The sequence below is a fragment of the Strix uralensis genome, chromosome 1 (assembly GCF_047716275.1).
Source record: "Strix uralensis isolate ZFMK-TIS-50842 chromosome 1, bStrUra1, whole genome shotgun sequence".
In the NCBI taxonomy this organism is placed as follows: domain Eukaryota; kingdom Metazoa; phylum Chordata; class Aves; order Strigiformes; family Strigidae; genus Strix; species Strix uralensis.
The window spans coordinates 26,839,851-26,866,465 of record NC_133972.1 but is presented as its reverse complement, the minus strand read 5'-3'; the positions used below and the strand labels follow the sequence as shown (position 1 = coordinate 26,866,465).

General features: G+C 39.2%; 1 protein-coding gene across 8 annotated transcripts in view; it reads left to right on the top strand.

Annotated features, from left to right (window-relative positions):
* The window catches only part of RBMS3 (RNA binding motif single stranded interacting protein 3), a 711,881-nt gene that overhangs the window by 639,562 nt on the left and 45,704 nt on the right, over positions 1 to 26,615 (top strand). For all 8 annotated transcript variants that reach the window (XM_074860846.1, XM_074860855.1, XM_074860836.1 and 5 more), the window contains 2 exons: positions 1,126 to 1,222; positions 3,832 to 3,882. In XM_074860846.1, the coding sequence (XP_074716947.1) occupies positions 1,126 to 1,222; positions 3,832 to 3,882 (148 nt within the window). The remainder of the gene's footprint in view (positions 1 to 1,125; positions 1,223 to 3,831; positions 3,883 to 26,615) is intronic.

The following is a 26,615-nucleotide window of genomic DNA, read 5'->3' as shown; positions in this document are numbered from 1 at the left end:
AACACCAGTAATGATTTTTTTCTTGCACGGCTCTCATGGAAAGCTACTGTTGATTGCCTCAGCGTGGGGAGGGAAAAAAAAAAAAAAAAAACGACCAACATAAAAAGACAGGGAATGTAATCCACTTCACTGTTACAAAGAGAGCATATGTGCAAAATCTTCTGATACTCGTAAGATTGGTGCATGCTCGATGAGAAGGATCAGCATGGGGTTTAAATCGGACAAGAGAACACTGCACAGGAGTGTTTCTTGGAATCCAAAATATCAGCATTTTGACAGCTATAAGATCACAAACATTCTTCCTTTAAGTAATTTTATTTTTCTGTCTTACAGTTAAAACTGAAAAAAGGGCAAATGCAAAAATCTTTATGAGCACACACATATTAAGTACTTACACAATCCACCAGTAGTGATATTTTCCAAGTGATAATTTTATCAATAATCGTTAACCCACAGGGAAGGAGAAGGAATATAACATTTATTACCATCAAGCAAGAGATAGTGCAACTTTTGTTCATAGCATGCAACAGTGGAAATAAAAACAACTGAATCTGAGATTTTCAGTGCTGCCTGGGGCATTTAGACTCATAATTTCTGATACATTTCACTGGAAGGTGGGTTTTTTGCTCTCTGCCTAGATGAATATGAAAATTTCAGCCAGAGTTTTTGTAGGCATGCCTTAATAAAATAATTCAGGCATGTATATGGAATGTGTTATTCTCAGCACTGAAGCATTAAGATCTGAAAAGGAAACAGTACTGCATGTAAAAATTAAATCAGTAATATTGTCTTCGATATCGCATAAGAAATTTCCTTTCAGTAGCTAGCACTCTGGAAAATCAGCTGTCTTTGCATTTCAGATAATTACTTCTTGTATCGTGAAGTTCTATATTTGTGCTAGTTGAAGTGAAAAAAATGTGCTTTGTGTAAATATTCCTCCTCCTTTCCATTTTCAAGTCCTGTTCAGTGGAGCCATCACATCTTCTTTATTGTGGTTTTCAAAATAGATGGACATAATTACCTGTGTAGACTCTTTTTGTCTTTGCCCAAGAGGCAGTGAATTAGTTAGTCAGAGCCTAGCAGTTGAAAGGTTCAAAAAATCTCACTTTTGTTCTTTGTTTGCAGATTTTATTCCTCACCGTACAGTATTCCAACAAACCGCATGATTCCACAGACATCAATCACGCCATTCATTGCTGCTTCCCCTGTCTCCACGTATCAGGTACGTCAGATTTGCGCTTGTCTGCTATGTTTCCCAGTTAATTATGTTTTGGATGTGGTTGAAGGCAGAGTGTATACCACAGAAAATTGTGTGAGTGCTTGTGCTCTTGAGTCACACTTTAAACAAAAGGCTTTCTAGTAGTATTGAGGTATCCTTTGGTGTAGGGTTTTAAGTGTTTCCTGCGTTCTTTACACTAGCAATGAAAGCCACCATAATTCTTTATTTCAATCAGCTTCTCTAGTAAGCAACATTTTGCTTCATTTCCAGTTGACAACAGCAGAAGCTTGTCATTCTTACTGAAATGTTTTGTCATTTTGGCTCCCCTTCATTAGCCAAAAGTTTTTTTAAATGCTTTTTTTTTTGTAATTTATGTTGGCTGCATCATATTTTGACCTCAGCTGTATTTGCTCCAGTAACAGCATCCTTCAAAAAGCGCTCATTTTTTTCCAGTAATCCCTGACAAAGCAAGTTACTTGAGGATAACTGTCCTCATATCATTCTTTAGTCTCCCACACGTTTTGTCGTTCAGAATTTCTCTTTTCAGCATATCCCTCACAGATCTCCACTGGGAAATTATTGCCTTGCTCTGGCTTTCTGAGATGGAAGTCAAAACCAGGTTGTATAGTTTTATTATTAGCCATTCTCTGAGAATATATCACTTCACTCTGAAGCTGGTCATTGGCTATGCATTTTCCCATTTCAGTTATTTCTGTCCTATAGCATCAGTGCTCTTCCAATCCCAAGTCCTGCCTGAGATAAACTACGCAAACTTGCAAAACTGCATAGTGGGTGGATCTTAATGTTAGGGTTTGTTTGTTGGGGGTGTTTTTTTGAGATGCTATGCTGCTGCTTACAGGTAATTCTGGGAGGTTGTGGTTACACTTACTGTGTTTTAAACTTGATTTTCAAAGATAAATGATTCTTGTAATTTTCTTTTACTTTTGTGTTAATTTTAGATGCCTATGTAACACTTGCCAAACAAAGTTGTTTTGGTGAGACAAATTCAGTAAATTTCAGTAAATGACAACACCGAAGAAACGTCAGTGCCAGAGACATACAAGTGCAGCTCACATGCTTCTTTCTCAGTAGCAAAGCTGGCTTAAGAGTCATACCTCCTCCCTCTTGTTCAGGCTACTGAATTCAGGCTACCCTTATTCCCATTCATAGTTCACAGTTGTTCCCTTCTCCCACCTTGACTTGAGCTATTGCATCGGTTCATGGTTTGATGCATTTGCATGGTCTGATGCATTGCACCAAAACCATTGATTTTATTTTATTTTTTTAACCCATACCATTCTCCATAGATAGTTTGCAGTGTAAGCCTAAGGGCGTTTGCCGTGGCACAGAGGAGGAACTGCAAGGGTGGGAACAATGAACAGCAGCAAGATGTGGCAGCTGTAATATATTTTAACTAGTGGGGATTCACAACAGAAAATTTTGTAGTGGAAGTACGTTTGCATGTGTGTACACTGATTTTGGTTCTAAAGATGGTTCACCGAGCTTGCTTTTCAACAAAAAATCTACTTTGATAAACATCAACAAGTGTTGAAGTACACAATTATACAATTAATTCTCACCACTTGTTTCACGAACAAAATCACAGGGCACCTGGAGAATCAGGACTTTGTAGCTTTCTCCTAGTTATCCCTGTTCATGCTCAGGTTGAGATGCCACATACCCATCTCTGTAAGCTTGGGGATAGCTAGTGAAGTGGCCACTGATGTCTGTAGCACAGCTACATTTTTTGTGTATCTCCTTTGTGTTGTGCTGCCCAAGCTGATGCAAAAGGAAACTAGGATACACAATTCTTGGGGTGAGTCTGAGTTATGATAGCATGTGCATCATTCACACTTAGCACAAGAGGGAGTTATGGCTCAGAGATGCCACAACAAATGCACAAGCACTCTGTAATGCATTTAATTGTTAGTAAAATGGGTATATCCGTGGAATCTGTTACATGTCAGTCATAAGGCAGAGCAACAAAGGACTTTGGTGAGGCATATAGACTTCTGGTGGGAGTAGACCCCATGATGCCCAAGGTAAGAGGTGTTCCTGGGAGGCAGGGACATCTTAAGCCAGCTTTGTCATGGAAGTTTTCAATTAGAATAAGCTTCAAAAATTCTGAATTAGATCTGCAGTTCTTACTGAAAATGGAATAAATCATTCTGGGATCTCTGAAAATGTCACGCCTTTGAAAGTTCATACAGATACTTTTGAAAATAAACTTTGAACATTTTATGTCTCCTGCACTGTCGGTTGGATGACATGTTCATGATTATATTGATGGATGAAAGCAAACAATACAAATGAAAAAATGGGACAACATAGAATATTGAAGACTGCTTTATGAGATAAAATGGTGTGGATCATAGAAGTGGTACAATCACTTAGACTTCTGACTTTGGTAGAAAACATTATGAAATGAAATTTTAAAGCTTTTTCCTTTGTCCATTACTTCATGAAGCATAAATGAATTTTGCGTTGAGTTACATGACCTAAGTCTTTTGCCAGAATTAGGTCCGTAGTTATAATAGAAAGAATATTTTCAAGTAAATCTTTGAGTTCCATTTTAAACTTTTCTGTACTAATTAAAAGTATTTGATATGCAGGTCCAGAGTACTTCATGGATGCCTCATCCGCCGTATGTTATGCAACCAACAGTAAGTGGACACTTGCTTATATCCAGCTAAGAGTGCTTACACTGTGGCCTCGCTCTGCTTGTCAGCCACATTAAAGTCCTAGGTCATGTAAGAGCTGCCAGCTGCTCCCTTTGACAAGAGCCCTATGCTGTAAAGATTCTGCCTCTTTAGAGAGCACCATTTGTTTTAGTGAAAAGAGGAGGTGATATGTTATCTAATTGCATTGATTATAAGAGAATAACAAGCTCTAAAGTGTTGCTTCTGAAGCTTTGCTTCAGGGACTGCAAGATAACTGCATTCCTGCATACTTTGAATTGCCAGGATCAACACGTTACCACTCCCTTATATGCTTATCCATCAAAAAAGTCCTTTGTAGTTGTCTATACTTTAAAGGATCCTCAATGCCTCAGTAAGGCATTTCAAGTACTGGAAAAGGGTAAAGCACAGCTGTCTTACTGAGTCTCTGACAAATCTGAATATGCTTTATGATTTGACCAGTCAACTCTTTTTTTTTACCCCTGAGTAAATTGTCCTCTTTCATCAATTTATAACTACTACTTAAAGCCGCATTACACTTCTACCAACATTCATTAGAACCAGTGCAGGTGACTTTTTGTTTACCTCACAGAAGAGTTTTGATGCGCTTTGCCAAGATATTTGCGATATACCAGAAGGAAAAAACATACTGAATCCCACTGTGTACAGATTGCTTTAGTTTCATTTTCTACCTTTGATCAGTTTCTCACGTGTGGATCCACTTAACAGTATCATTAATCAAATGTGTACTCCACACAAGCATCAATACATTGATTCATATGAGGAGGGTAAAATTAAAATGAAGGTGTATCCTTTAGGATTGTTTGTTATTCACATTTGTGTTCAAATATTTTGACTTCCTGATAGAGTAACCTCTGGTGGAGGTAGCTATACAACAACATGGATATAATTACACTACATACCTGTTTAGTAGCACAGGACTCTCATCCCAGTTTGAAGCTCCCTTCCACATCCCTCAACTATTTGGAGACAAGTTCTTCAGTTTTCTCTCACCAGGCAATGAATATAGTGTGGGACTGTCTCCTGGAAGCCCAATTCCTGCTGCTGCGGTGCTGCCCCTCTCTCCAGACCCTGCTGGAGGTTTCCATCTCAATGGAGTAAAGTTACTGCTGTGTTCCTTATAGGGAGATGAGCTCTATTGATCAAACTCACAGATAAATCAGGCCTGTATTCTAATATTTGGATTTAATTGCAGACCACAAGAAATCATAGATGTGTGTATATGATGAGTTATCAGACATGTGGAAGCCAAAGGATCTCTGATCCTTGCAGAAAGACTTCCTTTTTAAAAGGAAAGCCCAAGCACTTTACCAATCCCAGTTTTTGTCTATATGTGTGTTTGAGTTTTATTTGACCATGTTCAGAAAACCATTTTTCTGCAGTACTAGAAGAGGTATTTTGGTGTGGTTTACCCCTTGGTAAAGGGCTGTGAAGAGAAAAATAACTTTTACACTGAGTGGCACCCTCAATATGACAAGATAAAATTTGTGTTCATTGCCAGCCAGAGAGTTGTGTCAATGAAAGGATGTGTGCTTTTAGGTGGAAAAGCAAAAGAACAGTAGATAAGTGGTGTAACTTTTTAGTTCCAGTGTCATTGCCATTGTGGGTTACCTCCATGCGTTGTCTGTAGCAATCCTAGTCTGTTCACTGAAAGATTTTTCCCATGTGTTTCCCAAGTTTATGTTCTTAAATAAATGGACATGAGGCATTTAGTACTGAAGAAGTATAAAAGCAAAAAGACAGAACTACCATTCCCCAGGTTTCATTCAGAGATGAATTCTTTATTAGAAATGTCTGAAAAATTGTCAGAGAATTACTACACAGAGGACTCAAGAGGCATCAGAATTAATGGCCTGTTTTGAAAGAAAATAAAGAATCTGTGTCCATTATAAGTTTGCTGTAGTTTCATGCCTAACTATAGACTCTATTCTAGGCACCTCCACAGCTGAAAAAAAAATGAAGAAAAGATTACAATAAAGTTGGCAGAATTTAAGACGTGACTTTTGGTAACCCTGTGAGCTGATGAAACTGGGAACTTTGTAATTTGGTTAGCTGTTTGTTTCTTCTTGTAATTTAGTTTGCAATATTATTATCTAAATTGCTGCCTCTTTACTTCATAATATTTTATGAGGTGATTGATTGTGGCACGTGATATCCCACTGGAAACCAGTGCAGATAAATATTACATTCCCCTTGCCCCAGGAAGGAGAACATTTTGTGAAGCCTCTGTTGTTCTTTGTGAGTAGAGATGAACTCATAAAGAAAGCACAGTTTGAATTGCTCAAATGCTGGTGGTTAATTCTTTGTTTTGATTGTAAGTATCGACTAAATCATGTTACTGGATGATTAGCTTTTCATTTCCGACAGAAAGTCCTACTTGATATTTATGTATAATTTAACACTGCGTTGTGTCCCTCATGACAGAAAAATAGGCAGGAACATGCGGTAGAGGAGACAAAGGAGGTTTTTCATTCAGTGTGCTGTGTACAGACAGGGCAGTTTTCTCCCAGGCTGGCAAGCTTGCCAACAGGAAGGAAGAGCTGTGCCGCATGGCGCTACCACCCTGTGTCTGCCTGCCTCTTCTCTGCCTGCCCATCTCATCTCCTTTGCCACCTGCCTGCCCACTCATTTAAATACCATACTCCTTCCTCAGTGATAGCCCCTGCAGTAGGTTGGCCTGCCAGTCATGTTGCTCATTTATTTCCCTTTATATATCCATTTCAGCCACATTTTCCTGATGTGTACATGTGTGCGTTCTGTATCTGTTTACTTGGTGGATTAAAAAAAACCCCACTATGGTAAAGTATTGTATCTCCAATTCCTTCTGTAGCTTTTTAACTACAACCAGATAAACCTCTGACTCTAACAAATAACAATAACATATATATTAACTGGAAAATATTTGCATATATTGCTTTCCATTCCCCCACCTTGTTTATCTTCTTACTTTTGTGATTTCCTTAAAAGACAACAACCAAAATGACATTCTGTGAGAAAAAAACAGTCAGAAAATTTTTTTTCCTAATGGGAGAAAGTCAGATGGGCGGTCAAGGACTCTGCACGTATACCATAGTTTACTCATTTTTCCTGTAACTTTTAACCTTGATATCATAGATTAATGCCAATGAGCAACTGCAAATGCAATTTTAAAAAGTTTTTTATTTTTTGGTATCCATGATTTTTGCTAGCCTTATACTAAGAGCCACGGAAAATTAATATCAAATAGGTTGAGGTAGCATTGCTATTTCAGAATAAATAGTATTAAAAATATTCTTCTGTTGGCATAGTATGGTCACATGTGAAAACCTCAGATCTTTGTGCTTGCACAACCTTCAGGGTTTTGGAAAGCAGGATTCCTGGATCATGTGAACGTGATGAAAAGTTTACCTTGAGGCTCATGTGTGACTCAGATACTTTTGAAAAATGTACCCTTTGTAAATGGAGCCTTCACCACTTTTTGACCATATTGACTGCACTGTGTCCGAATAAGAATGCCTCATATTTGCCAGTTTTGTTGCATTGCCATGTGCCCTGGTCCCTCTCACTAACTGTAATGGAAGACAAGGTCCAGAAGAGTTATGGCAGTGTGGGTTTGGAATTATATTGGCATAACATTTAATGCACTGATGGCAGTCTGGGCTCCGTTTAGTTAACTGTAGCTTTCAAAGTACAGCGCTCACTCATCCCTACTTGAAACAAGTCTTGTATTTCATTACTGCCTCAGGATAAGGATAGATGGATAGCGATGACAGAATCAAAACATAAATGGGATAAGAGTTATTCTGGGGATTTATAACATTTGCCATATTAGTGTGTTTTTCCTGTAGTCCCCGAAGGCTGTCTGACGGTTCAGGGAAAACTTTGAAAAACATGTTGTTTAAAGTCAATTCACATATAGATAATCTTCATTTTTATTAACGATGACGTTTGTGTAAAACTTTTTTGATTGCAATCTTTATTACAAATAGTAGATGTACTCTTCCTTTCTAAAGCCTTTTTTTTTTTTTTCGTGAACCAACAGAAATGCTCTACCCTAATACTGTATGTGCACACTGGTTTTACCCCTACCCTCTTTTATTTGCAAGTAAAACTGTGTGACCATAAGTAATCACTGACTATGCACAGAGAGGTGTTCTTGTCAGTTTGGAGTAGTTTCTGCATAATAGCTGCAAAAAGGAAAATGCCAGTGGCAGCATGAAGAGTGCAAGCAGAGCAGCATATGGAAAAATCTACTATTGATAATAATAAAGTGCATTGGGGAGAACTTCTCTTCTGGTCGTTTCTCAAGCCCTTACAGCCCTTTTAGAAAGGTCAGTGTCTTAACAAATGCCTATTATTTTTTTCTGTCTTCCTTCCTCTGGCCCATGGCTGAATGTAATCTGTCTTTAAAAGCAACAACTAAAATGTTTCTTATTTCATAAGCAGTGTAAAACCCCTACTTTGGTGAGAAGCAAGGCTGAGTAAGGACTCCAGATTCTTGCCTTTTGATTGTTGTGCGTGAATGTAGCATAAAAAGTACAAACTGTCCAACTGAAATATATCGGTTTTCATTTTCTCACTAACGACTCTGTTGTTTTGGATAATACCCAAAATACCACAGCAGTTTCAGTGTTTTGATTCCTACACTCTTGAACAAAGAAGTTCCTTGTGCTCCATTCAGTGTCCCTCTCCTGAGACAGCTTTCTCTACCTCCCATTTGTTGCTCTACCTTTTTAGCAAATAGAGCCCGGAGTCCATCTTGCATTTGCCTGTTGGAGTGTAAGGGAACAAAGTATGTCCTCTGCAGACAGCTGAGTCCTGCCTCCAAGATGAAATGTGAGAGTTCGGCTAGCTGGTATGAAAAGTAAACAGGAAATAATCCTTAGAAATTGGAATCTCCAGCTAGTCTTTTAACTTTTAGCTGTGTGTTTTTAAGAGATCCTTTGAACATGAACTTGCTTGAACTTTTAAGTCTAAAGAGTTTAGAGGTTGAAATAACTAACCAAATACCAATGGCAAAGTTCTGCTGAACAATTTTAATTCCAGTGTTTCCCGAGGCATAAAATCAAGGACTGCCAATTCTATAACTCTGATAATCAAGACAGTAATTGGCAGTGTTCCTTTGGGACAGGCAGGCTCGTATGAGGTCATTTCTGCCTTCCTCTCAACCAGCACCCGCTGTATATAGATGTTGTCTCAGCACTGCTAAATGGATAATTTCAGACTCAGCTGAGCACACGCTTACTGACCCTCTTTAGTGCCAGGTGCTGTCATGTTGAGGAGAGTACCCAGGACAGAAAAGCAGTGCCCAAGCTCAACCAATTCACACCTCTAAAGGAAATAGGTGTAAACAATTCACCCAAGTTACATCTCATAATCAAGTGTAGGGGTTTGTACGTTTGATTATACAGCTCTTATAGAATCATATCAAAGTATTGCTGCAGTCATTTGTTCTGCTGTTGTGGAAATTAATATGAATTACTATGAATGGCAGAAAAAGATGTATTCAAGTTAGATTTCCAACCTCTTCTGACACTCTGCTAGAGCCCCCTAGTGAAACTGGACATTTTTTGTGATGGCAGCAGGACACACCACATATGGATTCACTTAGAAAACATGGATGGGAGAACCACAAGCGTTTCCAGTAGACAAGCCCTTGCATTTGAGGAACTTGTGCTTTTCTTTTTTATCCTAAAAAGGCTTAAGAGTTCTAGTAAAATTTTCTCTTCTTTCAAATATTTGACAGATAGTGTGAATGCTAAATGGATAAACCATCAGTCTAAGATTTTTTTAAAGACATTTGCATTAGTGGAAAAAACATATATTTCATACAAATCTATAAACGTAAATGGAAAAGATATTTGGAAAAGAAGAAGGCTGACACTAAATTTGAAAGGTACCCCAGAGATTTTGAAGCCAGGAAATTCTGGTTGAGGTTATGGAATATTGATTCCTTTTTAACAGAAAAGATGCAACCTTAACCGTCAGCCTTCATTGTCAAGAAAAATCTTAACACAACAGCTATTTAAAAGCAGTAAGTTTTATCAAAGGGGGCTATTTTTCTAAAAGATAGTCATTAGTCAATAGACATTAGAGTACCTCCTGTGGAAGAACGTAGTGCATATTTATAAAAGTCAATCTCTGCTTTTGTACACAGTCTACAGTCTTTTCTAACTTTTCCAACTTAATGTACATCAACTAAGACTGAAAATCACTATTTATTTCATATAATATATGTAACATCTCTGGTTGCATGTAGATCTGCATTTATGTCGGTTTAAATTTACACCAAGTCAAAAACCTGAACATGAACTGTAATGTTCATACATCAGGTTTGCCATTCTGAGAAAAAATTCCTCATTTGTCGGGCACCGGTCAAGTTAGTTATTGTCCAGGTGGTAGATTAATAAGTAGGCAGAATGTGATAGGATCAGGAGAGAGCGATGGACTGCGTAAGCACATGGTATTAATTATAGGCCAAGAGTTAGATTAATGAGTGTGCAGAAAGTAATAGGCTCAGCAGAGTGGTGAATTAGGCAAAGCATGTGATTTGTCAGATGATTTCTCAGATTAGCTCACCATCAAATATTTTGCCATGTGTATTGCATTATGGTTATGCATGCATGTGTGTGCTGTGAACTAGAGAGGCATGTAATACATGTATATTACAGCCCTCTCAAATTTATCCTCTGTCATGGTTCATCTCTTATTTTTTGCCTGGTAATGTCCATTGTCTTGCGGTTGATACTAATATTAGCCAACCTCTGCAGTGAGAGCTCTGCTGCACTGACGTAAGCTTATCAGATGATATGCATGTAGCAAGCGGGACACAAGCCTGCTTGCAACGCAGATGGTCCTATAGTGCAATTGCCAAACGTGCAAGTTCTGTGAGGGTGGAAAGGAAAGGCAACAATTTTCATCTGTCACGGGCAGCAAAAAGCTTTGAATAAGCTCTGTGCTCTGGGAGCACAGAGGTTTCACACTAGTTGGTGACAGGGCTGGGAATGACCTACTGCGGGTGCCTGCTTGCATGCAGAGGTGGGTCCCTTTCCCATGATGAAGATGTGGTTCTCGTTTCCATAGTGCAGTTAAGGATAAAGGATGTTGCTGCAGGACAGTTCTCCAGCAGAAAGGGACCTGGATCTACTTTCAGCTTCCCAAACCCTGTCCCTGCACTGCAGAAAATCAGCGTTTCCATTACAGATGAGGCACTGGGCAGCTTTGGAGAAGGGAACAGCCCTGTGAACCCAGAAGAGCGTTTTTGCGGAACAGCTGTGTTATGTACTAGAGTAATGCTGGGGCAGCACTGTAGCTATGATGACTCCAAAATAAGAATTATAAAGACTGGCACAACCTGTGAAAGTGGAAATGTGAATTGCTGCTAGTGAAGGATCAAGTCAAGTTTTAGGCTATTGACAAGATGTCCTTTTATATACAACTGAGTAGGAAGGGGGTTATGTAAAAATCAAGGTGTAAAAGGCAAATTTAATTATTGTATCATTATTTTTTAACATATGCTATTCATATAGGGTTTTGTCCCAGAGGATTCAACTGTTATTGGATGCAAATTCCAAATGGAAATCATGCATACTTGTTCAGCTATAAATGTAATGTATAACTATATTCACCCTTCCCGGAGCTCCTTTTTGGCCTGAGCCTGCCTTTCCTCACACTGTTTTCAAAGGATGCACATAGGCTTAGAGCACTTAGATACTTTTTCTTCTGCCACTGATGTGTTGTGTGACCTTGGAGAAAACATCTTTCTTCTCAGCCTCAGTTTCTTATTGGTCTTTTTTTTTAATCCAAATCTATTTAGATTATAAAACTGTCATACCACTAAATAGCTTTTACTAGATGTTTGTGAAAAGTCTGTTGGAACAAGGGCCTATCTTGGCTGATGCCTCTAAACACAGCCTCATAATGATACTATTAACTATTCAGGGTTTTCCTGTTAAATATTAAAATCAGCCTGTCCTAGCTACAAAGGGAAATATTGGATCTGATTTTTACCAGTATAAATCAAGAGTTAACTTTGCTTAAGAAAATTGAACTGCATAGGTGTGAAACAGTGAGAATGAGAAGAGAATCATGCCTGCAGCAATAAGCTGATGAAGGAGACTCTGGCACCTTCCTAATTCTTAGAACAAAAGCACTTCCATAAATTACCATTATGTTATGCAAGTGTATTCAAGGAACAGTTTACATAAGTAGGAGAAACTAGCTAATCTATATATTACTTATGATTACATCATGATTTATCTAGTGCAGGAGTTGTGTAAAAATTACAATAACGTACTCTAAGGACTTAGTGACCAGTTTATAAGACTCAGGATGCCTGCTCTATCCAGGAACCATACCATATAATCCCTTCTAAAACCTGATTAAGTAGTTTGATTTGTTGTCTCTTGATAATCCTATTGGGAGGCTTGTTTCAGAAGACCTTTGCTTTGAGGCTTAGCACTACATTTTTAATTTCCAACCTATAGGTACTCCTATTCATTTTACATCCATCTATTCTTGGTCAAACATTCTCCCCTACCTTCAGTAACTTCTTCCTTCTGGGTGTTCACCACATTAATTTATAGACAAAAATCTTACTTGCATTTTCATTTTCTAGATTAACTATGTCAACATCACTATGGATTTTCAGTAACTTAGGGATTTTGTACCTCTGGCTGTGACAACGACCCTTCTTTGGATTTGTTCCACTTTGAATTAAATTTTCTGGGACAGCAAATACTCACAGTATTCCAGCCTTTTGTACAATATCATTAATACTTCCTTCTCTTTGCTGGGAGTACTTTGCTGCACTGAGAATAACATCTTTTTTCCCTCGTGCGCACGACCTTGCTAATGCAGTCATCCTGTAATTCACTGATGTACCTAGGTTTTCTCCTTCCAGGTTTCCAGCAAATGCTCCTACATTATAAAAGAAACCACATATTAGCCTAATTGTCTCCATTAATTTGCATCTTGCTCTGTTTAATCCAGTCCTTCCTGTATGCTAGTTCAATCTGCCACTTTACTGAATGTGCCTCACAACTTTGTAATTTCCACAAATCTTTTTATTCAGGGGCATTATTAAAAATATTGGATGAGAACAATCCTTACGGAGATTTTAGTGATCCTCCCACTGAAGCAGTATAGCTTGTCTTTTAGCACAACCTGTTGTCATTTCCTCTTTACTTAATTCTTTGTCATCCCCAAAGTTCAGTAATTTCTGGTGTAGCACTGCCTGAAATACTTTATTGACCTTCAGAGAGCTTAGATCTGCTGCGTGTCCTTTTTCTAGAAAATAGGTCATTTTATTTTAAAAAATGAGGTTAGCTAGCTCTATCTTCAGTTTATCTGTGTTCTGTAGTCATTAATATCCTTTAGTCCTGGCCACTGGACCTGTGCTTAGGTGTGCCAGCTCTTCCATGGCTCTGCAGCAGAGATGATCCAGTCCTGGTTCCCCATTTCACTTGCATCCGCACCTTGAGTTCAGTGATTTCTCTGGGGTTTTCATCTCCTTTGACTGTGTTCATTCGTCTGCCCAAACTCTCATTGTCAGAAAGCTGCCTCTGCTGTCTGGTGGCTCATGTGAGAAATCGCGGCAGTGTCCTTATCCCGTTGGGCTACTTCTGAATTACCTTTGATGTGTACCCCATCCTCACTGCATGGGGAGCCTAGCTTTTGGTTCTGTCCTTGGTTTTCATTTATCTATGTGAGAAACCTTTTGTTAGGTTTTTTAATATCATTTGCAAAGTCTCAGATATACTTTTAGTGAATATTCTGGCCTCTAGATGTAGCTTTTTTTGTCTTTTTTTTTCCCTTCTGTGTTCATTCCTGATATACTTATTGAGGTGTCTGAGTAAGTGGCTGCCTAATTAACACCTCCTCGACTGTAACTGGTGAAGCATCTTAATAACATAATTATTTTAAAATTATTTTTACAGAGACAGTGCTAACAGGTTTTTTATATCAATCTATAAATGTACACTGTGATTTGACATCCTGGAAGTTAGAAACATCCAGGATATCATAAGCAGTAGTGTGTTATTGAATGTAGTTGGGTCTAACAGTATTTGTCATTCATTTTTTTACTCTATTAGATAAAATGCTTTCTTTCCAGTTCAAATGTCTTTATAAAGAATGTAATATTGACCTAAGATTTGCAGTACAGAGGCAAATCTAGATCAAATCATGTGTATCTTTCCTAAACTGATTTCAGTCCAACTGAAGTGGAGTGATTGCTTAATTACAGCTTTCAGGTTGTAACCTTGTGGCCTTCTTTTCTTCTCAAACTGGTGTGAATTAGGAATAAATCCATTCTAAGTCCATGCATTCAACAGTGCGCGCCAAAAAGCTTCTTGTTATGAATCAGTGGTATTCGCAACATTGTTGAGAGCATGGTTTCAACCTCTTTCTTATATGATTGCGAAAACAAATAATGAAATATAATAGTATAAACACTGAACATTCTTTGACTGTTTCACAGTGGATTGATGAAGAATGAGTTTTGTAACTGAGTGACAGATCAACAGAGTCTGAAGAATTTTGAAGGAGTGTCGAGTTGTTATTTAGTGAAACCACTGCATGATTATTTTTTGGACTACCTGCCAAAGAGAGGTGTGCTTCCAGCAGAGTAGGTTTTCTTATCAAATGGCCTATTGTTAAAAAGAAGGTGGAAACTAGAGGTTGAAATGTCACTTCTTCTAACCATGGTTTAAATGCAATTTGTCTTATTACTGACTACAGCCTTGAACATACCTAGTTAAAGGATGTCTGCTGAACAGCCTTCGCACTCCATGCCTTTTAAATAAGTTACCTGGGAGGTTTTGTAGCATCATTGCAGATCATGTTGCCCAGGAGAGCCCCTCTCTCTAACATACATCCCAAATCCCAAGTGTAGCTCTTTACCACTGTGCTTTTCAGAGCAAGCCATCAAGTGGAAGGTACCTTTTCTCTGTGCTCTGCAAACCACACACACATCCCAAAGCAGGAAGACAATTGGGTTCCTCATTATCAGATGTCTTCTTCTGCCTCCTAAAAAGCTGTATAACTCACAGAGAACAGACATGTGCAGTCCTCGTCCAGGGCTCAGTCCAGGGTAACTTGGATGGTTTCTTCAGCTCCAAGCTGAGGGTCATAGGGTTGACACCCTGCTACTGATCTCCGCGGTGGGACAAGAGGGTTGCATATGATTCACACAGCAAACAGCCTGCTTTCAAATAGCCTTTGTACTTTTCCAGTACGGCAATCTGTAAATCATTATGCACCCCCTCTTTGCCCAATCCACACAGGATGTGAGTCTGTGTCAGCTCCCAGCTTGATAGCCTTCCTCTTTAGCACGATCAATAAAAAACTCCTGCTTGCAGCTTTGGAAATTACTAGTCTATCGCCTGTCTGTAGCCAAGAGGGTGGGTGTCACATTCACAGATGTCCCACATCTGACAGGGTTGAGACTAGAGGCATATTTTCCATTGGCAGGTAGGGGGAGAGACCTGCCATTATAAAGCTGGTCCATCCACACTGCTGCAACTGCTCCTGGCTAACCCCCGGTTCCAGTGGGCCAGGAGCACCAGCAGTGTTTTGGGAAAAGCGTGGTTGTACGCGCTCCACCACTGATGTTTCTTCCTGCTGGTAGGCCATGTCATTTCTGTGGAAAGGAGAGGATTTCTCTAGGTGTACTTATTTTAAATGGGGATGAAGTTTTGATGCAATGAGTTTTTCCTGGTGCTTGTCACAGGTCTTACTTCAGGGAGAGGAGAGGGTGGATATCTGTCAGGAGCAGTTTGAGTGTTTCTGATAGACAGGCAGATGCAGCACCCTTGCTCCCTGATTCGTGTCTGTGGAAGTAGCAAAGCTATATTAGCTCCCTCGCTAACTCTCACTCCAAGTTCAGCAAGCAAAGCCACTCATCATGACAGCTAAAGTTGTGATGGGCCATGTCTTCCCCCAGGAACAGCACAGGAATAACAAGAATTTGAAGGGAAAGACCTGTGCAATTCCCCTGGTTTTATGCTGCTTTCTACAGACAGGAACACCCAGTTCTCATCTTCAACCTCTACTTGATATTCAATTTTATAACATTTCAGCCTAAATTTTCATGGATGTTCAACACCTTGGGCATGTTGGTTTCAATGGGAGGCAAATATAGAGCCAATTTTAGGAAGTTGCTTAGGGCAGGGTGATGGGGGAGAAAATGGTCTTTGAAAGGTAGGCTTGGTACTGTTGATGCTGCCAAGAGAGAGTTTGTGCTCAGTGCTCCAATTTGAACTCACAACAGCAAACCTACCTTCAATTCATGCCAGTGTTCATGGTAAAAGCAGGTATGACTTTTCTGGAGTAGACCCCAGGACCTCCATCCTGGTTTTGCCCTTTCCTTTGTTTTGCCTCCACTTTCCAAGATAGCAAACCCAGACTATTTATCCTTGGGTGACAAAGTTCAGTTTTGGCTATAACACTGAGAAACCTTTTGCTGGGACTGCACATCTTTGAGATTCTGGGCTTTGTACTTCAGTGGATAGTAACCACAGATGTTTCCAGAGGGATCAATGTATGTAACTGCCATCCATTCAGAAAAAAAATGTTGCAGGTCTTTCTGCTATAAGCCAGCTGAGCTCATTGTAAAGATTTTGGAATAGAGCTTGAGGAGTTTTGAGTACCATAATCTAAGAGAACTTCCTTGCATGGGGACTGATGTTCATCTGTGTTCATTTGTCATTCTTCCTGGAGTTTTACATGCCATTCAAATCTGTCTTCCAGATAAAAATCAGTGATACAGGTCATGGCTTTGAGAGTGTGGGCTATGGTGATTAGCCATGATCTGGTTGTGATGATATCCCCAATATGCAATGTATCCAAATCCTCTCTGAGACTCTTTTCACCATTTTATTCAACAGAGAAGTAAAGGAGTAAGTGGAACATGCTGTGAGTGTTGTTGTGTCAAGTGAAGTATGAGACTGTGCTTTGCTCTTTCCTTCCATCTTCCTGGCCAAGCTAGGACAATATGTAGCTGGGTATTATGCCATATTTATTCTTCTTCTCACAGAAGAAAAGGCTATGTTAACTCTTTTGTGCTGGTAAAATTCTTGGGGATAAATACAAGTGACGGAAATCTTTGAAGTTAATAATTCCAATATCCAGTATAAGTCGTAGGCGCGTCACAGGCATTGCTTTTGTATGTTATATGTGCTAAAGGACAATGGTTTTGCTCAAATGTGGTGGTTTCCCTCTGAGAAGTATTTTCTGTATTTCAAAGAACGCTATCTATCATTATGACATGCTCCAAAGTGGAAGCCCAAGCCAAGCAACAGCTGAATTGGCAGAAGGTTAGAATGTGTGGCAGACAAAGACTTAAAATCCAGAAAGAGTCTTCTGTCAGGCACCCATTTTTACCCTAGGAATCATTGATTAATTAGTTGCTGTGAAGTCAGCACACACTAATGCGAAATTGTGTAGCTTCACTGGGAGTGAGTCCATTTTGCTGACCTCCAAATTAGGAACTACAGTAAATGTCATGAGCTGCAGTGAGCTGTTGAGGCCTTCTGCAGTGATCTGCTTAGACCTTGAAGCAGCTGACCCATAGGTACACCCAAATAGCAAGTTTATAGTAAATGTGCCTGATCAGAAGTAAAAAGATGAATCATCATCTCTAAAATATAGGACAGTTGCCAGCAAGTTTTAAAATGTTCTCTGCAGAGTTAAGGGACTTGGAATGCAACTTTCTAAAAGTGATGAATCAGTTCTGATGACTGATATAAGGCTTTAATTTTCCTGAAGGCTTTCAAAGGCTTCTGAAATGTTTCTGAAATATACCAATAATTGGTGTACAATATTAAAAATCCTGCCAAGCTGTCTAATTAAATACAGCCCTAGTTGCTTCTCAAAACCGAAATTAACTACTTGATTTGACATATTGTGAGCCCTCTCACACAGGTGGATAATTCAAGCTCCACAAGGAGTTTTGGTCACCTAGTTTCTCAGTTCAGTGGATCTGCAATTGAATCATTTCCTCTTAACGGGTGACTTGACTAAGTGGTTTGAAAGTAATTAGCAAACCCAGTGGATCTGATATTGAAGTGTATGATCAGCATCTTACCAGGAACTACTTATTTCCTGTGGGAAACTGTAGTTGACTTCTCAACAAACTCAGAAGACAACTTGTTGCTCCTTCTTCTAAGAAAGCTAATCAAGGAATAGTTGCACCATCCCAGGCATGTTTTGACTTGTGATGAAGTGATCCCAGCTGATTCTAAAGACATTTTCAGAAAGTCTATTCTTTATTAGTATTGGATGTTTTATTTGGTCACTTTTAAGAAAGCAGTAATTGACTTCTTACAGATGCAGACTATTCTTTATCCACTAATACATTTTAATCTTGGTGCACAGCTATTAATGGGATATGTTTCCACTCCAGAGCAATTCAGATTGATTTTGTTTCTACTTCAGAAATATATTACAGTAGACCCACAGTATATAAAAGTGCTCAGTGTGTTGAGATGAACTAGCCTCATGGTATTTGCAGCTTCTAATGGGAGCTCAGTACATTTAAAGAAGAAGTGGTGATTGATTGCCTGGTGCTCAGGCTAATTGATATGGCACTGAGTTAGTCAGAAGCTCTCAGCTCCATCAAAATCACACATGACATTGCTCCAGTGCCTTATAATATTGACTGGGTAGTTCATATGATAAAAGCAGCATGTTTTGGAGGAGACTTCCAGAGCTGAGTGAATCTTCCTTCAGCATCAGTTACATTCTTTCCAGAAAGGCTTCCTGCCTGGAGTGGCATTACTCCTCCGCTGGAAATTTTTTAAAAGGATGTTCTCAGGTCTGTTTATTTTTTATGGGCTTGGATGCGGTCACTGAGATCCTGTGAGATCAGAAGAATGGAATGAAAGTGGCCACAGATGACACTTGAGCTATTTCCACAGCTGGATGCACACCAGCCAGAGTAGGCGGTCCTCTGCAGATGAATTAGTTCGTTGAAGTACATGATACAAAACATCTGTTACAATGAGAACAAACAAAAACAATGTGCCTTTGAAGACTGCGATTTGTTGTGAGCTGCTTGCAAGGGTGCTGAATGAGGCAGTTGTCAGCAAGGAAACATTTTCAGTCTTGCCCTTGTGTGAACTAAAGCAAAACTACACAGTAAAAATATCTAAATTCAATCAAGCAAAAGACCTGCTTTTCCCAAATTTTGTTACTCTAATTCCTGATACATCAATGGGGAGGGAGAGAGCCCTTCTGTACCAAATGGTTTTTATACCCTAAACCACTTTTAATACAATGGTATAATTCCAGCTGAGTGGCTGTAAAAACTTAGAAGCTACACTGGTACAGTAACTGTTATTCTGTCAATCGTTCCCCGCACTGCTTTATTACCAGCTGTCTTGAAGTGCAATAGACGTTTTTCATTGTCACTGCCACCTGATGACAAATAAAACCTTCAAAATGGCTTTGCTCTGAGGAGTAGCTCACTGCTCCTAGCCAGAAGTAGACCTTTCACATCACCTTAATGAGCAGAAGCAATCCAAACATTCCCACCCTATTTTACTCTTATGAAACAGTTACTTTTGGCTGCCTTTGATTTTTTTCTTGCTGATGAGGAAGTAGGAATACTAGATATTTCTGGAGTAAACAAACACACTGTGTGTATAAAGGCTGAAGACAGATCAAAGCCAGGTGTTTATCAGTTATTACAGGGCAGTATTGTTTCGTAGACAGTTTAAAGAAAATGCAATACCCATAACACAGTATTTCAGCAAAGGTGAGGATGAATCAGATGCAGGTATGTACCAAAACACTGGTTCCTCTTCTTTTTTTTTTTTTTCTAAAGTGAACATACTAACTATCACACAGATAAGAACCGTATCCTATATGCGTATAAGAAAAGGCTGCACTACCAAAGCATGCTCCCAAAGAGGATTGGTGCCCAGTCTGCGTGTGCACATCAGGTAGACAATAGTAGTAAAAGAAATAAATAGAAGTTAATCCTTTAGATCAAGTAAGTAGTAGGGATATGTGAGTTTGGATCTGGAGATTTTTTAGTTCTTTCCCTCCTGATGGCCTGCTGTGTCTGCACAAGGCAGCTACTGGTTTTTTTTAAAAGGCTCAGCAACTGAATCAGGAGCTTCCGTGGGTCTCAGGGTGTCAGATGGCCATTGGAAGAGGGCATCTTTCCTGGCTTTGCATCTGTGATCCACTTGTGGGTGTCAGGAGAGGTGAGAAGCTGCTGAGGAAGCAAACTTAAACAAGATTCTTGTTTAGTTCAATTGATTCTAGTTTATGCTTTCCTGATGAGCAGGGTGTCTGATTGTATATGTAGTCATAGTTTATTATAGCTGTACAAGACAATTATGTTAATCTTACTTTTATTTCCTAATATTCTTTGATCTCATACACATCAAAGATGTAAAATTTTAGTCTTGTTGGTAATTAGCTAGAAAGCAAATATGTTGTCTGTCAGTACAGAGGATACAAAGCACAAGAAATTGTCCTGGGGGAGTCTAGATTCTAGTCTAATTTTTTTTTCTCCTCATCAGATTTTTATTTCCCTTTCATCAGTTGCCTCAGCCATTAAATAAATGTTCTGGAAGTAAACTTTGCCATTGTGAAATTCATTCAGCTTTTTAAACCACCTAGTCACTCAGTATGGATCCTCAATTGAGGAAAAGCAGTTTGGTACATCAAACAAAAATGTACATCAATGTTTCCCAAACTTGCAACAACCCCTTGCGGTCTGTATTGACAAAGGTTTCATGCTTGCATGCTGTTAGTTTTAAGCAGACCAGGGCTAATGCTGTGCACAGTTCTGATTTGATTCACCCATTATAGTCCAAAGGCTTTGATTCCTAACTTGTGATTAGTGCTCTGGTCAAGAACAGCAAATGAGTATATGCTAAATTATTTGGCTCTGCAGTTGCTCTTCAAAGCTGTGTTTCTGGAAAGAGAAAAAGCACAGGGATTATTTTACAATTTCTGCAGTGTATCTCTGCATCAGTACTTTATGCCTACAGCTGGTGAATTTATATGTTGCAATTTATTCTGGGGATTGACCCCTCCCCCCACTTTTGTTCATGAATTGCAAAGAGATCATTATCTTCATAAATTTGTTTACTGTCCAAAACTTTCATATGAATAATTTATGGCAACATTTCAGCCTAAGGATTGTTCTCAGTGCACATAACAAGTATTTATTAGATGGTTTCATACTGGAAGATGTTATTAGAATTGCCGCCTTCCTGTTCTGAGGTTGGTTGTCCTTATCTTTATTAATTACTTCAGCTTCTAGACAAGATGACTGTCTTGCCATAAAATAAGATTTTGTTTCTTGATTAAACAAGTCTGCAGGCAGCCATAGGCTGCCTTTATGGCAAATACTGCAGAAAATAAAAATAACAGAAGATTTGAAATTGGGTTATTGAAAAAAAAATCACTGAATTACAGTCTGATTCTGAAAACAAGAGCAAAATCTTCTCTGCTTGGGATAATTAATTAATGACATTCTGTCTGTCGTATAAAAATCTAATGGATACCTGCATGGTAATGTACAGTTTGGCATCTGTCTCTGAGGATTATAACAATGTGAGATCCTGGTAGCATTCAAGTCAGTGACAAAACTCTAATTGATTTCAGTGGGGCCAGGATTTCAGGCCAAATTTTTCAAATTCACTTAACTAAGATCTGTATGTTACTATGATTGTTGGATTATCAAGGTTTTAACCATTGAAATTGCAAACAGCTTCTGCTAAAAATTTGTCCTCATCTAGTTCCAATGTTATGCTTCAAGCTTGTGTGTTTCTGCATTATTTATCTGCATTTATAATCATTTGCAGTGACAAAGGTCTGAAACACCACAAAACAGGGTCTTTCATGATACTGCAGTTCCTCGACAGTAGAAAGAGTACCAGAAAATACCACAAGAAATACTACCATAAACCATTTCATGTACTTTTCAGTCCCACAAATGGGTTTTCTGTGTGCCTGGAAAAGCCACCGCAGAACAGAAATATGGTTGCCAAGAGGTTGGTCTCTACTGGAGTTTATCGGAACATCTGCTGTTAGTTATGTTGTGTCTTTTGATGTCAAAGACAAAACAAGGGTTTGTTTGGTTTTTGGAGGAAGGGGGTTCACATGGAATGAAGATTCACAAGCATGCAGTGCACAGAGTCCAGCCCTGGAGTCCCCGTCACTCTGGAATTAATTAGGGCGCTCTTTTTTCTATCCACACAGCTCTCAAGAAAAGATGGGAGTATTACCCATTTGCCTATCATCTCATTCCTATTTATCTTCCTTTGGATGTTTCTTGTTTCCTTTTCCTCTGAGGCTACCCTTTGCCTCTGGCTAGGACTGACAAGACGATTACATATATAGTACTCTGTGAATAATAAAATTTGGCTTTGTGGGCAGAATCAAATAATAATTCTAAAAGTTGTCTTGAAGTGAAAATGTGCAGAAGGAGAGGGTAGTGACATGGAAAAAGTTGTGAAAATGTTGTTTTGACTCTACTCCAGGAGAGAACTTAGGGAGTGGGGAGAGTGTGAGAAGAAGAACAAAGACAAAATATCTATAATCTTTCTGTTTTCATTTCTGGGTTATTGAACTAATTTTAAGCTTTTTTTTTTTTCCTTCAAATTTAGATAAATTCTGAAATGACATGTCATTTTGAAATATGGTGGAAACATTGCATTTTGACAGCTCCAATTTTTTCATTCTTTTGGTCACAATTATGTGCCAAGTGTGACCTGAATTCACAGGATGTTTTATTCTCTCTCAGTGTATTTTTCCAAATAATTTACTGTTCATCTCAGCAATATGTGTATACAATCCAGCTGGCCTTTTTTTCTCTAGCTTTATTTATTCCTCCCAAGCATAGAGATCTTCTTACCTTCATGTAAAAGACTCAGCTCCCAATCTGTGCTTCCCAGAAGGCTAATCATCCAGTTTGGGTCAAAGACTCACTCTGATACAGTTACCACAGTAGTAGGCCACTGGCTTATTCTTCTCTGGCTGTGCAGCAAGGTGCTCTACATTGTGTGAGCCATTTTCACAGCAATATTTGGTAGTAGGCAGTTCCTAGTCAACTGCCTTGTAGCCTGAAGAACCTGACTTCTGTTGGGTAAGTGTAAATGTAGGGTTTAGGAAAAGACCTTGACAATTCTTGAACTGCTCTTTTTTGGCTCATCTTTAGGACCTCTGAAAATAGTGTGGACTGCAACGGTAGTTTGGTTTCTAGATGCCAGAGAAAATAAAACAAACATAATGATTTTTTTCTAGAGAAAACTGAGCACCTCTACAATATTCAAATAGCTGAAAGATATTCAGGAAGGCAGCCCAGAGAAACATCTTTGACTTCAACCTAGAATTCTGCAAATCAGACTGTGCGTGGAGGACACAAAGCCATAAAGGAGTAAAGAACATCTTTGTCATATGTCAGGATCTGACTGCTGTGCATTCACATGGGCTTGTACAACATGACTGGTAGGAGATCATGGTGCACCAAAAACTATAATAAATCAAATATTTTTGTAGAGATTACTGCAGCATGTATGGATAAATGTGAATGAGAGACTTACCTAATGTACTCCAAAAAATCCATTCACAGTAGAAAACTGAAGCAGCAAACTTGGACTTCATTTGCCCACGTTGCTTTGGCTACTTTTTTGGCTACTTTGGTTTATGACAAAAGGCTGCACTTGATCTGGCAGCCTGATTCTGAGAAATGCAGAACTCTCTGCATTCATCTGCTTATGCAAAAATTGACTACTGTTTTGAGGTAGGTTGAAATGGATTATAATTCGATGCAAATAGCAAGATGTTGCCATCTATCACTGTAGAGAGAGGTAATAATAAAGTATTTGGTCATTCTAGGCATTACTGTAACTAGGAAGATGAAAAAGTACTTTGTTATCTACTTTCTGCCTTCATTTAACCAGTACCACCAGAACTCCTCTGAAACTGCTAGCATGACAGGATGGATGTGGTCCATTCACTGATGTGGAAAAGGGACTCTTTCGGGATCAGTCTTCAGTGATTAGCAACTTCCTGATAAAATAGAGTGCCCTGAAAGACACAGTAGTGATAGGCTGTTGGTCCAGAGACCAGGCAGAGCATGGGGCAGTGACCATGCAAGTCTCTCCCCTCTGTGCCATCAGTGCTCTTCACCTTGGAGGTAACCTGCGGGGATGCAGCTGTGGGGATGCATCCCCCAGCTTTCGCAATCCTTGGGAAGGCTGTTGGACATCACCGGTTGTGGTAATGTATTTTTGTGATGGAGAGTTTGTCTGTGGGTAGCTGATGCCTGGACATAACTGAACAGCTGTAGCTTGATAATGACTTTCAGTCCTAGCAATGACCAAACCTGGTGACCCAGCATTGAGACTCTCTATTCTATTAGCAGTCCTCTGAGCCACTCTGTTCCCCCCATGTACTTGCAACATATTTAACATGTTACAGCTGTTCTCACTACTATACAATAGTTGAGGGCTGCCAGCATTTCCAGTATGAACTCATATTTTAAGGATAATAACTCAGCTGTAAAAATGTGCTCCAGGCTGAAACTTTATAGGGAAGATCTCAGCCCAGAGTGACTTTATTGGGACAAAAAAAGGGGAAATATATCAATTTAGTCATTCTTAATCAGTACAGATATATTAAAAAGAAAGTAAGTAATCCTTGCTGGATCCGTTATTTACTTTTTCTTCTTTTTAGCTTAATAATAGCCAAAATCTACACCTTTTTGAACTTTTCACATCTACTTTTTAGACTAGCTGGACCACTTGGATAATCAAGTTTTACTCACGGGTCAGTTTTAAAGTGCTTTTCCTCAATATTTTCATCTTCTTTTAAAAGACAATAAAGGGTGGAGCAAAATAGACTTCAGCTAGCCATTTTCTATTATTTACTACAAATCTGCTCAACATGAATCAAGAGGTAAAATGTTTCCTTTTCTTGATTAACTTGGACTGGAGTGTGTGATTAAGACCACCTGTTCTCTTCAGGCCTGCAATGGTGATGACCCAGGCTGTACCCCCAGTCTGAACTCTTGTGGATTTGGGAAAGTTCAGTTGTAGATCCAGACCCATCCCAGAACCCTGATAAGAGACCAGCACCTGAGTCCTCTATATATCACACGGTTCGTAAAGCACTTAGAGGTCTTTGGTAGAAGGGAGACTTATAAATGTCAAGCACTTATTGTAATGCAGTGGCAGGTTTCACTGGAAGTACCTTAAAGTAAACAAGACCTTAAAATATCACATTTCTAGTTATAAAATGTGTTCACCCTCTACAGACTTTTACTTTCTGACTATTGACACAAAACTGAGGGCTTGAATTTGATTTCATTTACATCAGTTGTACCTTCACTGATTTAAATGTGGTCATCGTTGAAGTACATGGTCTGTGTGCTTGCTGCCATCAGCTTTGCTGGCTTCTTGTGGTCTCGTGCATCAGGGACAGAATTTTTAGGTAAGGACATTTTTGCAGCCACAGTTTCTCCAGATTGGGCCTATATTATGAGTTGTTCAAAACAATGAAAAACTGCACAGGTGTCACTGAGGGCATCATCCAAGGATGGTGGAGTTGTTCAGGTGCAGCAAAAGCCACATGTTGGTGGCAGTTGGCTTGTACAGAGTCAAGTCCAAGCAGCAATTGGTCTGGTTAGAGTCAGAAAAAACAACAGTTAAAATATGTAAAGGCACAAGTGAGGCATAGGCTCACATTACTTTTAATAATGAAATATAAGGTAAGAAGGCACTATTGAAAATCAGTGCCTCAGTCTTGGTTTTGAGGTCTGTCACAAAGCTGGCACTGCCAGGTACCCAGCTTTAACCAGTCAAAGGACAACTCTCAATATAGAACAGAGTGCCTTTCACCCATAGCCTTGACTGAGGGGTTACAAGTCCAGAAAATTAAATGCAATTTGGGATCTGGGGCAGGGCATTTAGGCTATGAAAACCTGTGGTTTTAAATGAGAGGAAAGGCAGGGCTAGAATAGTTTTCTTTCTGTTACTGTGTGAGAAAGGGCTTTGTTTAACATTACAGATTATAAATCTAACAGAACACAACAGAGACAGATTTCTGTATTTGTCCTCACTAATAAGGAGACATTGCTAGATTCCAAGATCAGAATGAACCACTGTCATCTAGAACCGAATTGATACATAACATGAATTGTTGCTTGGTACAGGATTTCTCCCGTCTATCAACTTGGAAGTCTAAACTCTGTTATTGAACAGAAGCATATCTTTAGAAAAACATCCTTACCCACTCAGGGTTTCATTTCTAACATCTTTTGCTATCTGTCCTTCTGAATAGGTAGGATAAGAAGGATTCCTGAGAGGATTATGTGGCTGTTACTGCTGCTCATCAGCCTTCCAGAACTTTTAAATTTGGAAAACGGAATGGGGAGGGACAGGACATAGTTTTCTCGCCCTCCATATGTTTAATCTTCCTTTGTGAAGGAGATGCACAAAAAGAAGATTAGACTTAGGCAGCAGATGACAGTACTCCACAGTATGCTGTAATGGAGGATGGATGCTGGGTTTGTATCTGAATTCAAGAGTGATGCAGCAACATCAGCCTCAGCATTTCAAGGTGGTTCTCTTCCTGTCTCTGAGGGCGCAGCTCAGATTTGGGCCTAGCCTAGGATTTAGCTCTGATGCCCAAGAGTTGCCCTTGGCTCAATATTGCAAGGGCCACCATGCATTCCATGAGCAACTGTGTGAAGC